The sequence below is a fragment of the Microplitis mediator genome, chromosome 2 (assembly GCF_029852145.1).
Source record: "Microplitis mediator isolate UGA2020A chromosome 2, iyMicMedi2.1, whole genome shotgun sequence".
In the NCBI taxonomy this organism is placed as follows: domain Eukaryota; kingdom Metazoa; phylum Arthropoda; class Insecta; order Hymenoptera; family Braconidae; genus Microplitis; species Microplitis mediator.
This window is the reverse complement of record NC_079970.1, coordinates 5,224,261-5,239,476: the sequence shown is the minus strand read 5'-3', so window position 1 is coordinate 5,239,476 and position 15,216 is coordinate 5,224,261. Positions and strand designations below refer to the sequence as shown.

At 29.9% G+C, this 15,216-nt stretch overlaps 2 protein-coding genes across 7 annotated transcripts in view; one reads left to right on the top strand and one right to left on the bottom strand.

Moving 5' to 3' along the window:
* LOC130678647 (protein Fe65 homolog) overlaps window positions 1–15,216 on the bottom strand; it is a 44,826-nt gene that overhangs the window by 24,701 nt on the left and 4,909 nt on the right. For all 6 annotated transcript variants that reach the window (XM_057485991.1, XM_057485988.1, XM_057485990.1 and 3 more), the window contains one exon: window positions 3,507–3,892. In XM_057485991.1, coding sequence (XP_057341974.1) covers window positions 3,507–3,831 — 325 coding nt within the window. In that variant the 5' untranslated portion in view covers window positions 3,832–3,892. The remainder of the gene's footprint in view (window positions 1–3,506; window positions 3,893–15,216) is intronic.
* LOC130664163 (uncharacterized) lies at window positions 10,043–14,435 on the top strand. Its single transcript, XM_057463972.1, has 2 exons — window positions 10,043–11,741; window positions 12,726–14,435. The coding sequence occupies exons 1-2, from the start codon at window positions 10,197–10,199 to the stop codon at window positions 14,283–14,285; spliced, it is 3,105 nt and encodes a 1,034-aa protein (XP_057319955.1). The 5' UTR covers window positions 10,043–10,196; the 3' UTR covers window positions 14,286–14,435.

Below are 15,216 nucleotides of genomic sequence, written 5' to 3'. Positions count from 1 at the left end.
AGTAAAAATTGAATTAGAGAGAATTTATTTAGACAGCCGCTAGGTGTAATTTTTACTCGTAATTGTGAGTAAAAATTAATCTGATTGATTTTTACTCGCTAATTGAGTAAAATTTCGTAATTCGGAAGTAAAAAGTCGTAATGGCCCAAGATTACTTGATTTAGAGTAATTTTTAGAATAAATAACATAGCAATATTCATACGAAAATTCTTTCCGTGTAGTTATTGATAAATAATTTGTAATTAAATTAATATTTATATTTAATTTTCAAATACACGGAGAGAAATTTCAAGTAAATGTGCCTATGCAGCATAGTAATAATTACATTACTCTATAGTTCGTATAAGCAGTCACATAAACTAAAGAGTAATTTAATTATTACTATGCAGCATAGACATATTTACTTGAAATTTCTCTCCGTGTATACTCATTTAAGTGAAAATTTTTATTAAATAAAATAATTTAAACTGAGTATTTAATTATCTTCAATAATAATAACAACAGTTAACATAAATAAAAAATCAAATTTATTTGTAATAAATAATAAAAAATATCTATAGATAAGAGGACTACGCCCACCCGATCGACAGAGTATACATATTATGAGAACGACGAAATACCCTTTGGCAATTTCCGTCCTTGAATTGAAATGTTATTGCGTTAGCAACACACTTCTTCCTGTTTCTGTTCTTCACTTCCTTTCTCTCTTGATTATTTCGACATTTTCGACCGTGTATGACCAAGCTATGAGAGTATATACAGAATAAAAACGTAAAATAAAAATGACTATAAAACATAAAAAAATTAAGTAATACCCTAATAGGATTTCTGTGTGGAATAAAAAAAAGCGTAATAAACTACAGACAAGTTGTGATTTAAATTGTAAGAACAAAATCTGATGAAATTTTAGCTATTATTTGATTTTAAAAATGTCCTATTTATTTATTACATAAATCAATTGTTTATTTTAATAAAACGTTAACTAGATAATAAACTGTTTTTATTATTTAGCTAGAATGAGAGTAAAATAATAATTGTGTTGTAAAAATAAAAGAGAAGAAAAGAAAACAAAGAAACCACGAGACTTTTATTGGTCCCAAGCGCGCTAATCTAAAGTAGCCATAAATTCATCGCTCGGGAATTGCTTCTTAACCTCGGGCCTAAAATATATATATATATATATATATATCAAAGGATTGAACAACCTGTCAGGAGTCTTAGGGTACGGACGTGATCCCTTCGTAGTGAATGTATAGGGTATGAAATGTATATATTTTTTTTTTCAACCTATAAACGTATATAAGATCCAAGTCTTTATCAATACAGTAACAATGGTTCTCCTGAATAGGGTTAAGTGAACCGGGAACCGAGAACAACAAAGATTAATTCAGTTCCAATACTATATCAATAAATAATTTTTCACATGCATCCATAAAGCATTTCATAAAAAAATATATGTATACATATAGTAGTTACCATTTTTGTATTTAATTAAATTGATTAATCGGATTATGAAAAAATATAAATATATATCACCGATAAATAATAATTTTATCAATAGCTGGTGCCAGTAAATTTATCGATTAAGATGATCCAATTATCATAGATTAATTGAGAAAGTTCGTGAACATGATAAATATTAATTGAATTCAGTTCTTGATTCATTTCCTTTATCCTTTATTATACCCAAAAATCGTATTCTCTCTCTATATATATATATATATATATATATATACATCTCAGTGATAACGAATACTGGTAGAGAAATAGGGCGGAAATAACTATAGTAGACCTTATTGTGTGGTTTATCCTGACAAATACATATATATACTATACGCGTACGTTTATATAAAATGATTTGATATAAAATTATTTGTTTTTATTGAGATAAAATTTATTTTTATTTTAGGTACTAATTTGTTGTAAAAACAAAAAAAAAGGCGTAGCAAAATAAGTGCAACTTGGTCTAGTTTTTAAACTCGAGTAGCAGAGGTGAAGCAGAAGACGGGGGTTTGTTGGGTCGCTACCGTCAAAAGCGAGCGTTAAGCCTAAATGAATATGGTGGCAAAACCTAGCATAGAAACACAGAGGTCCATTTAATTTAACCAACTTTGTACTTAGCTCGAACAAGTGCTTGCACGTTCGACTTTCAACTACTTCACCAATTGTGCCAAGTACGGAGCTGAGAATTCGTCGCTCGCTTTATTCCACGGATAGTTTTAAATTTTCCATGGTCCATTAATTTTTTTTTGTCGAATATATTGCCAACTTCTTATATATAAATAAAATACTTTAATTAAGTTTACTTATGTATATATATATGACTATTGAAAGAATAATTCAGACCGATTTGAAAAGTAACAGAAAAACGATAAACTTTCTAACTATTTTTTGTACACCCGCAAGACGCAATGACAGTTTTTAACTGAATTTTATGACGATAACACGTGTTACTGATTGCGTGTTGGATAAACTTTTTCATATTTTTCTTCAACATCCATTCTGTTCAAATCCACAACATCTAGCACATCTGTGCAATTCCATTAAATCAAAATAAAAACATATATATAATATTAAATGTTTCTGTGAAAGATCTAGGACTCACAAAATTTTTCTTTCCTAATATCCAATAATAAGAAAGATATGGAATGTATGTGAATTCTCTTTTCTATACAATCGGCTAAAGACAGTATGAAAATATCAAAAATTTACAATACAATATACATTTAATTGAAATAAATTTATGAAAAGCAACATGTGAGCGAAACGTGTACACTAGTGTATAATTTAAAATTCATTTAACGATAATCGGTCCGCAAAAAAAAATTAGTATCAGACTCTTACATGTCCAATTTTTTGTTGTGAGATTCTGTAACTCATTTTGAGCATTGTGAAAATTTTTACAATCAGCTTATTGAATATACTTGATTTATTCTAAAATAAATAAGGAATGAAATATACACTGTAAAAAGACCGGTGTTAAAAATGGACTCATTTTAACTCCGCGTGGTGTTAAAATGGAATTACACCGGCGTAGGAGGCGTAAACTGCGTTCGCTCAGAGTATTAACTTTGGGAAGCTTATAAAACATGAAAAATATCTTGACACGCACTCACATATATGCACGCACACGTACACACTCACACACACGCACACAGATATGCATACATTCTCCAAATAAAATATTTTAACACCGGTAAAGAATATTTACACCGGTGGCGGCGTTATTTTTACACCGCTTTCGGTGTTGAAATTTAATACCGCCAATTTTAACACCTACATCGCTTGGATACCCCGGTGATTTTTGACAGTGTATGTGAAACTTGTTTTCGAATACCTGATTGGCTGAATACTTAAGACAGTATAAAAATATCATACACAATTTACACGACAATTTGTATATTATATATTTAATATATATTCGAATATAAAAAGTGACACCATTGCGCTTGCCCGCGAAACACTACTTCTAGTCATATTATAAAATGAAAACAAATAAAACTTACCGAGAAAAACACTGTCCTCGTTGTCAAGATCGAGGTCAAGATCAATATCAAGATCGTTATTAGCTGAAGATTGATCGTTTGTATTTGAATGCTGGGTCTGCCTTACAACATCCATATTTTTACAAAAATAATTATTATAATATTGCTCTTCAAGACACCTAGCAGCCAACAATTCCGTCAACAGCGGGAGATATGATGAGGTAATAAGTCGCGGATTTGTCGCTCGTACGCAGCCGGGTATCCAGAGCCCAATAAGACTGTAGGGTACCGCAGGAACTGCTCCCGCACTCACGAAGCCACCGTTAAACAATTCTCCGCACAACATAGGTAGAACAGAGACTGCCAACTATCCGTCGTTATCCTCTTAACTCCAGGGAGATGATTATCTAAATATTCAACAATTATTCATTATTTATCATCATTAAAAAACAAGCAGTAGATAATTTACTATCGGCGACAATAAACACTAACAATTTATTTATTTCATTATTATTATTTATACTAGTGGGATTTATGATGTCAAATTTTTATATTACGAACGCGTGCTAAAAAGCAGCTTAATAATTGATGATAAATAGAGTTGCATGATATGTCATCGACAGGGCACACTTAACTACTACTATTGCTGTTATTATTTCTGCTGTTGCTACTTCTGCTTTTGCTGCTGCTGCTAATCCAAGTATTATTCTATAGCGTGGGTGCACCAGGTCCGATCATGCCAAGCATTACAGGGCCGTAACTATATGGATATTTGAATCAATTGAAATTAATCAAAATCGTTATAGTGTCAACCCAATTGAAGAAAGTATGCTTGCAATTTTATGTAGTATAGACACATATGTGGTATTACCACAACATATCATACAACTACAAACTAAATTAAGTGATATGACCCACTGCTAAAAAGACAATACACCAATACGCTGCTATTATACAGGCTGCCTTAGATTTTAAATTATACTATATATTACATATATATAATAGCTTAAAAAATCAGCTATGGATAAACCTATTACCGGTTATCAGGTATATTTCACTATATATATAGATTACAATGCGATTTTAAGAGTATAGTATAAATCGAAGAAGACCAACCAGGGCCGTCATAGATCAATGAGCGCCAGAGCTAAGACCTTGCTGCCTTTCTTTTATTATTATTATTTTTACTATTATTCTTTTTCGATATTTGTGTTAGTGTATGTAGGGCATACTAAAGTGGATAAACGATGTACCTGAAGGGTCGAACAGTGCGATGAAAAAAATATTTTTCTCAAAAATAACAAAAAATTCGTACACTCCGCTGGATTTTTTCCGAGGGTCATATCAGCCTCGCAAACGACTTCAAAAAAATTTATTCAAATACAATTACCGGAATAACCTCTACGGCCAACCCTTGACTTTGAAAAATAAAAAAAAAAATAGTGTTTTTGAAAATATCCCGCTGAGTTTTTTATAGGAGCGCGTTTAACAAAACAAAGTCGATGACGACGCAATATTTCCATTATTTATTTGTTACTACGAGCCCATTGGTCCCCTTAACTGGTTTATTTATTTACTCATTTTTTTTTATTTTCATTTTTGGTGTTCTTTGGTCTATAACATAAACCTGGGAAGGTTCGACTACATATGAACTTTCTTTCTTTGAGGTGGAGCCTCTCGCTTAGTTTTTCTATTTTCTCAACTTTTTTCCGTTTTCATCCTCATTTCGGATCTCGTCTGGGCAAACATTCAAGTCAAGTCCTTACCAACCTACTTCATTTCAACCACCGATTCTATATAATATATATTTTATATATATATAGGTTATATTAGTGGTTAAAAAATTGAAAGGAGTAGTCTTATACGATATTTAGTTTATTTAAGTGAAAACGTAATTAAAAATTAAAAATAAATCATTGTCATTGTTGGCATGATTCAGGTAATAATTTTCCGTAATAAGCGATTGCGAAAGAACATTTGAGCTCTTAAAAAGAACTAATAATCAAGTATTATCTACTAGCAAGTTGAAAGAGTAAGTAGTGAACTACAGTACATAGAATGGCTGGGTCAATAGCTTGAAACGCTGCTGCCGCAGGTTGATTGATCGCGATTGAGGCTCCAGTCAACCTGGCGCCAGTCCAGCGGCTCTCAGACCTAATACACATAAAAAAATCAGTTTTATATGGATATATACGCTTTTTAACACAACCTGGTGATGCAGCCACGCAACGGCCAAAGCACACTTTTGTATTTTTTATATATAAACGTAAACTTGTGGGTTGTAAATGTACTATTATATAAGTGATATACTTATTGGCGCCGTGCTACTAAGTTAAAACAAAAAAATGAATAATAAACCTCTTCGACAGCCAAGTCAACATAGGAGTAGCAGACTGCCTATCGACCACTTTGTGTCGGCAATTACGATGCAATTATGATAAGACTTAACTAACCGACTTTGTATCATATTTTTCCTTTTTATTATTATTACTTTTTTTACATCAGTAGCGTGGGAAAAATCGATATAATTTATTGTAAGTAATGACAATGAGAAAAGAAATATAGGGGTAGGGGGGGCAAAAGGGGGTAAGGTAGGCAAAACGGGGTACCCCCAAAATTTAATAAAAAAAAATTTTATATTTTAAATGGTTTTTAAACATTCCAAAATCACTTCTGTAAATATAATTAAGCGTTACTTTGAATTTTTTTTGGTAAACTTTTTCAAAAATCAATTGTCAGTTGAAAAATATTAATGACGTTTGTTTTATGATAAAAACTATTAAAAATTTTTTTTCGTCTTTTGTCTCCAATAAACATGTAAAATATAATTTTTCTTCTTGTAAATTACTTACAAAAAACTTCAACTTAATCAAATTCATTTAAAATCCAGAAATTTTTTTTTTTCACCTTTTTTAGGGGGTACCCCGCTTTGCCCGCAGAAGCGAAAATTTTTTTTTTTCAACGGTAACTGAAAATTTCTTCTATTTACTTTGAATATCATTAAAAAATAAAAGATTTAGCGTATTTGAGTCCTCAAAAACTTGGTATTTCCTTAAGTACCCCCTTTTGCCCCTCCCTCCCCTATCGTATTTTATTTTAAGGCAGTAAATACTCCGTACACTGAAAGAACATTGCGGAGTGAACCCGAATTAAATCTGGAGCGGGTGACCGTTTATTTATTTGATACCTTCGGAGTAAAATTCACTCCGAAGGGGACTTTATTTTAATACCGAACCTCCGGTTCAAAGTGAAATTTACTCCGAAAGGGAGTTTATTTCAATATTAAAGCTCCAAATCGGATTTCACTAAAATTCAGATCACCCGCTGAAAAAAAAACTCCCTATTTACTCCATGTGCGGAGTAATTTTTTCTAAAACTCCGGAACTCCGAGTGACGGAGAGAATTCGGATTTTGATAAAATCTGTAACTACTCTGAATTTTTTAGTGTGAAAAATTTGTGGAGTGAACACGGATTAAATTTCAAGTAAATAACGAACGGATGACTATTTTTTATTAAATTCCTTTGGAGTGAAATTCACTCTGAGGGGATTTTAATTCTAATATTGAAACTGCGAATCAGACTAAATAAATAAATAAATAATTCCTCCCATCAGTTTCCCACACAAAATACATCACTTTGAATTTATAATTAATTAATGATAATTTATTTAATGTTATTTTAATATGTCAAAGAAAATTCTAACATAAATTTTAAACAACTTGAAGTGAAACACTAGACTCAATGATACTCATTACATCAATAGTGGAAGTAATTAAAGTAACTTGTGAAAGAACTCGTGTAGACTGCTTGTCTATAAAGAGCATAAAAATAAACATTTGTTTAAGTATCTTGGGCGCGAATTCATCATACCAAAAGGAAAAGACACTCAGGAGGTTCCACAAAAAAGAGATGGTTAAGTTAATGCACATTTGAGAGAGTAAAAAAAATATTACGAGTGTATGAAAAGCGAAAAAAAAAATATCCAACTGGGTTTGAGTGTTATTAGTACAAAAAAAATCAGAGACAAAAAAAAGTTGGTCACGCTTGCTAGCAGTCGGACTAGTAGATCCAGTAGGAGCAGTTGCCGAGTCATAAAATACTTGGTCTATTTTCACGAGTGGTAGAATTTTCAACATGCATCTTCCAGAACACTACTGTTATTTAACCTCTGTTACTTCACTTGTGTGTGCATTGTATCCAACAAAAGAAAGGAAAAAAAACAAATTGTGGATGATGATACTCTTTAGTATAGTACTGTAATGTATAAAAGTACAAAAAACGTTATTGAAACGGAAAACCCGTTGACTCTGCTAACTAAATCAAAAAATTTTCGTTGTTCTCTCGAGCTTTTAGAATTCAAAGCCATATTCATACGACCGATGACTTTCCGAGCTCAAAAATGCTCGTTGCGAAATTAATATTAACGATTTTTTATAACACTAAAAAAATTGCGGAGTGAACCCGGATTCGAAACTGAATTTATTTAAACATTAAAAGTCCGAATCGGAGTGAACGTGGGTTAAAAAAAAATCCATATCCTGGTGTTTAAAAAAAATAATTAAGGGCTGATATGTTACTGCAATTTCAGAGTCAAAATTAAAAAAAAAAAGCTTGTATATAAATATACTTTTTTAGAGACGATTAGTGTGACCCAAGAGTAAATGAAAAATGTATGACAATAGATATATGACAGCGGACAACAATAAAAACAACAACAACAACGACTACGGTATAATATAGTGAGGTTGCATTTATTCGCCTTTCTCATTTCTACCTCGAGCCTGCTACACTGCCAGTCTCAATCTTTTTTATTTCAAAGCTGAGGGAGCATTCAGGTCGGCTGAAAGCTAGACCAGACTATTTTTTATTATTATTATTATCGTTACGTTTATTTTTCTTTTTTTATGCTTTTCCTTGGGTGCATCTTGCAGCAGCCCGCAAATGAATTGAAGTCGGCGATTCCAACATTTTTTATTGTGCATCCAAGTGACGTCTTAATCTTCCTTTATTGCAAACCTCAATTTTATAGAGCACATAAAAGATATAGACATTATTTGAAATTTTCCAATCTTTAATATCACCGTAGAGATTTAATATTTAATAAATAAAATTTTAAAAAAATCTGAAAATTAATTTATTCCCACCTTCGACTTGTGTGACCTCGGAGTAATAACGGATACGACCGAATTCAATCTGAATTCTCGTCCTATTTCCATAGAAAAGAGTCAAGGGAAGTGGAAGTGGAAGTCAAAGCGTAAAAAAAGCTTGGCACCATTCCTAACCAACGATATGACTTAAATAACGCTTTTTTAACCAGCGTAGTCTATTTATTCACCGGCATATCGATCCTCAAATTTAAAAAAAATTTATATATATCACATGATACAAGACGAATTGATAATCGATTATTCTGGTGGGTGTTTGCAGTTGGTTGATTGAACGTGCGCGTTGGACAATAATTAATAATGGCCTACTGTATACAGTAAAAATAAATTGACAATTTAAGCAACGTATCTAATATATGCATCTAATCTCAATTTTGTATTACACTCATCATAATAAATGAATCGTTTATTTGAGAAACTACTTAAAAAAATTATTTAAAGTTGACTGACTTATGGGGTTTCTTAACCAAACGGAAAAAAAAGTTATAAAATCATTGTTTTTTTAAATGTTTCCACTCAAATCATTTATTACACTGATAAAATGAAGTATTAAATATGCATTTGAACTCTGAAACTCAGAAATTACAAAAAATTATAATTAATTTAAACATTTTAATTATTCATATAACAGTCAACAATAAAACAACATTTGAAATTAATTTCCCAAAAAAGCGCGAATTTTAAATAAAGAATAAAAAAAAATTATTTCTGTAAAACTAAAACTGCATATATTCATTTGAGTCATTAACTTATAGGGTTTCTCAATGAAATAAAATTGCTGTCACCCGGTTAATTTTTTTTTAAATGCTGATTTGATGCATATTTTTATTGATTTCTATGGAGGGGCATCCAAAGAACCCAAAAATGTAAAAAACCCAATTTCGAAAAAAACATGACTTATGGGGTTTCTCAAATAAACAATTCAAATATAATTAAAATATACAAAATAAAAAATAACATCATTAGCAAAAATTATAATGATTTTGAAATTAGTAGACGATTAAAAATTTTTAGATTTTTTTTTTCAAAAATATGCATCTGTAGAAAATTAAGAAAGCTGTAAGTGCAAAAAATTTTTTTTAATAATTCATCATTTTTAATAAAATCCAAAAATTATAAGATGTCGGCTACATTCAGCATCATAACCAATGTATAATCAATGTATAATTTGAAAATAAAAAATATTGTTTATACTTAAATAATTAATTTTTTTATCATTATCTACGAGATTATGTCTTGTCAGCAAATAAGCGTAATAACTACGCAATATATTACAGGTCACATAATCATACACAATATGATGACAAGAATACAAATAATACTCTCCTTCCTACGTGCATGATATGCATTATTACAGTATCCAACGACTCAATTGACATAATATGATATCAGACGCAGTAGTATGCTACCGTCATCAGACGAGTTTAAAAGAATAATACAGAATTTAATCTTTGTTACGAATATTATTGCATAATAAAATAACCAAGTGATAATTATTGAATAATAATAAAAATTTTGAATTTTATATTATAAACAGTGTCAAAAATGGATAATAATAATTCATATACAATTGTTTTGACAATCATCGTTATTCTAATATTCATAATTTATTATTATTTGACGGAAAAACAAAAGTATTGGGAAAAACGTGGAGTACCAGTTATCAAAAGTAGTGTACCATTTATTGGAAATATTTGGCCAGTTTTGATTATGCGTAAAAGTGTTGCTCAATTATATGAAGAATGTTATAAATCAGCATCTCAATGTAGTATGGTTGGACTTTATAATGTTGGTGAGCCAGAATTATTGATAAGAGATCCAGAATTAATAAAAATAATATTTCAAACAAGTTTTACAAGTTTTGAAAAAAATGGAATTGAAATAAATCCCGAATTGGATCCATTAGCAAGCCGTAATCCATTTTTTTTGCAAGGTGAAAGATGGAAACAAGAACGATCAGTTCTATCAAATAATATGTCAAGTGGAAAATTAAAAAATATGTCACTTTCAGTACGTGATGTTTGTATTGAATTTAAAAATTATATAAATAAAGAAATAAAATCAAGTGGTGATGGTAAGTCAATTGAAGTTGAAGCACAAGAATTATTTGCACGTTTTACATCTGCATTTATTGCAAAAGCTGGTTTTGGAATTGATGGTAATTGTTTCTCAAATCAATCAGATAATTTTTTTGAAATAGCTAAAATGATGTTCAGTCCATCGTCATTTGATGTATTCAAAACTATGATTGTATCAATTTTTCCATCATTGAATAATATTATTAAAACGCATTTTATATCACCAAAAATAGATCATTATTTTCGCGGGGTTGTTAATGATATTTTAGAATCACGAAAAAAAAATAATACTCGGGGTAATGATTTTGTACAACATTTGAGTGATACATATAAATATAATGAATCTAACAACAATGATGATGGAAAAAGAGATATGTTACTTTCAATAGCTTCACACGCATCATCATTTCTTATTGATGGTTATTTGACTTCAGGTTTAACTTTAATGTTTGTAACTTATCATATAGCTGATAATCCTGATGTCCAAAATAAACTTCGAAAAGAAATAAAAGAAACATTGAATAAATATAACAATGAAATTACTTATGACGCTATTCAAGATCTCAAATACATGGATTTAGTTATTAAAGAATCGATGAGAATGTTACCAGTAACAGCTATTTTACAAAAAGTTTGCACCCAAGAATTTAAATTTGTCGGATTTGACAATGTCGAATGTACTGTAAAACCAGGTACTAAAATTATAATACCACTACAAGAAGTACAGAAAGATGAAGAGTACTGGCAAGATTCAGATAAATTTGATCCAGAAAGATTCAATGATGAAAATAAATCTAATCAACATAAATTTGTTTATCTGCCTTTTGGAGCAGGCCCCAGAGTATGTGTTGGACAGAGAATGGCATTGCTACAAATGAAAGGTGCTCTTACTGTTTTACTTGACAACTTTTCACTTGAAATTTCACAAAAAACAAAGCAGCCTCTTGTTTGGTCTCGTAGTTCTATGTTCAATTTACCCGAAGATGGAATTTGGATAAACATCAAGCCTTTATAATATTTACATTTATACATCTGTCCAAACAACTGCGATTAAAAAAAATTACAGCTACTTCACGATTAGATTAGTCGTGTATTATCTTTCTTTTGCTTCTTAAAAATTTATGTATATGATTTCACAAAGCTGATGACTTTTTTTTTTGCACGCCTCGGACGCTATAGCAGGAGATTTCAATAGCGTTTCAAGATTACAGAATTAATTTGGTAAATTTAACTTATATTTTGAAGTAAAGGTCGCTACTCAGATAACAAAATGACGTCTTGATAAGTTCTGAATGAGTTCCTATTTATGATTTGGACGTCTTATCAACATCTTAAAGAAGTCTAAAAAGTTCTCAAGATGTCGAATGAGCCACCTAGCGAACTCAGTAAGACGTCTTTAAAAAGAGTTCTTTTTTCTGACTTCGCAAATAAGACTTCAGTATGAATTTACCATGACGTCTTAAGGAGCTCCTAATTTTGACTTCATTAAGAAGTTAAAAAAAGAATAGATTTAGCCGTCACAAAACTGACGTCTTATTTATAGAGTCTTCAAGAACTCTTAAAAATGATACCTTTAAGAAGTCATTATAAGACTTCTTGAGGACGTCTTCAAAAAGACATCGTAAAGCAGTCATTCCGACTTGAATGCTGTCTGGGTATATTTTTTTCTCCGTGCGATTTTATTTATCATTATCTATAAGATTATTTCATATCAGCACATAAGCGTAATAACAACACAATATATTTCAGTTAACTTAATCATATATAATATGACGTCAAGGACACAAATAATATTCTCCTTCCTACGTGCATTATTAGAGTATGCGACGACTCAATTTACATAAAATGATATCAGACGCAGTAGTGTGCTACCGTCATCAGACGAGTATAAAAGAATAATACAGAATTTAATCTTTGTTACGAATATTATTGCATAATAAAATAACCAAGTGATAATTATTGAATAATAATAAAAATTTTGAATTTTATATTATAAACAGTGTCAAAAATGGATAGTAATTTTTCATATACAATTGTTTTGACAATCATCGTTAGTTTAATATTCATAATTTATTATTATTTGATGGAAAAACAAAAGCATTGGGAAAAACGTGGAGTACCAGTTATCAAAAGTAGTGTACCATATATTGGAAATGTTTGGCCAGTTTTTTCTATGCGTAAAGGTATGGGCCAATTATATAAAGAATTTTACAAATCAACATCTCAATATAGTATGGTTGGTCTATATAATATTGGTGAGCCAGAATTATTGATAAGAGATCCAGAATTAATAAAAATAGTATTACAAACAAATTTTTCAAGCTTTGATAAAAATGTCGCAGAAATAGATCCTAAATTGGATCCATTACTAAGCCGTAATCCATTTTTTTTGCAAGGTGAAAAATGGAAACAAGAACGTTCAATTCTAACAAATAATATGTCAAGTGGAAAATTAAAAAATATGTCTCTGTCAGTACGTGATGTTTGTATTGAATTTAAAAATTATATAAATAAAGAAATAAAATCAAGTGGTGATGGTAAGTCAATTGAAGTTGACGCACAAGAATTATTTGCACGTTTTACATCTGCATTTATTGCAAAGGCTGGTTTTGGAATTGATGGTAATTGTTTCTCCAATCAATCAGATAGTTTTTTTGTAATAGCTAAAACAATGTTCAATCCAACATCACTTGATGCATTCAAAATTATGATTGTATCAATTTTTCCATCATTGAATAATATTATTAAAACGCATTTTTTACCACCAAAAATAGATGATTACTTTTGTGGCATTGTTAACGATATTTTAGAATCACGAAAAAAAAATTATACTTGGGGTAATGATTTTGTACAACATTTAAGTGATACATATAAATATAATGAATCTAACAACAATGATGATGAAAAAAAAGATATATTAATTTCAATAGCTGGGCACGCATTATCATTTCTTATTGATGGTTATTTCACTTCAAGTTTGACATTAACGTATATAACTTATTATATTGCTAAATATCCTGATGTTCAGAATAAAGTTCGTAAAGAAATAAAAGAAACATTGAATAAATATAATAATGAAATAACTTACGACGGTATTCAAGAACTCAAATACATGGATTTGGTTATTAAAGAATCGATGAGAATGTTACCAGTAACATCTATTTTACAAAAAAAGTGTACTAAAGATTTTAAATTTGTTGGATTTGACAATGTCGAGTGTACTGTCAAACCAGGTACTAAAATTACAATACCACTGGAAGAAATGCAGAAGGATGAAAAGTACTGGCAAGATCCAGATGAATTTGACCCAGAAAGATTCAATGATGAAAATAAATCTAATCAACATAAATTTGTTTATCTGCCTTTTGGAGGGGGCCCCAGAATATGTGTTGGACAGAGAATGGCATTGCTACAAATAAAAGGTGCTCTCACTGTTTTACTTGACAACTTTTCACTTGAAATTTCACAAAAAACAAAACAACCTCTTGTTTGGACTCATAATTCTGTACTCAATATACCTGAAGGTGGAGTTTGGATAAACATCAAGCCTTTATAATATCTAGATTTATACATCTGTCCAAACAACTGCGATTAAAAAAAATTACAGCTACTTCACGATTAGATTAGTCGTGTATTATCTTTCTTTTGCTACTAAAAGATTATGTATAATATCACAACGTTGATAACTTTTTTTTTTGTATAAATACTTTTTTTTGTCTTGTAGATTAAAAATATTTTTATACATTTTACATTAAATTTACTTATTTTTAATCTTAAATTTCAGTATTAATTAATTAATTACACATGAAACCAGTTCATATCTACTAGCACATAAGTACGCGTATACGGTTAATTAATATTCAACGATTATGATTATTGAGCCATCTGGTTCCCTACTCAGTGGTTTCCCAAAATGGTTAATTAAAAACTCATTTCATATTACGATATATAATAAGTAAAATTATTTTAATAGAATATTAACTTTTTTTTTGGTTTTACGCAGCATAAAATAAAAAATAATTTATGGAATAACAGATAACAGTACAGAAATTAGGCATGAATAGAAAAAAGAAAGAAGCAAGGAGTGCATGTATTATAAAAATTATGTTATCGATATGGTGTAGTATATAGGAAAATAGGAAAATCTATGTCGGGTGAAACATCGTATACATCTTTGTTTAATTTCCCCCGGGAAGAAGGCTATAGTCGTTTTGCACGGCATGTTTACTAAACAAAAAGGTTTTATTTTAAACCTCATACACTAATATATAACCCAGCCCTAGCAATTGATGCTAATGAGATACCACAAAATTTATTTTTTAACTTTTTACTATAAAAAGTCATATACTTTTTTTACCATGACAAATTTTTTTTTTTATTATAATTAGTATTTATATAGAGTACATATATATTAATTACAAAGTTATACATTAAGTTTATTCTCTTTGTTTCTTATGTAATGACTCCGATAAATACAATGATGGGAT

What these genes read in the sequence shown, in the direction of transcription:
- LOC130664163 (XM_057463972.1), top strand. Translation starts at nt 10,197, where the DNA reads ATGGATAATAATAATTCATATACAATTGTTTTGACAATCATCGTTATT. An exon ending in GGATAAACATCAAGCCTTTA is followed by an intron (nt 11,742 to 12,725) that starts TAATATTTACAT and finishes TTTATATTATAA; the next exon opens with ACAGTGTCAAAAATGGATAG.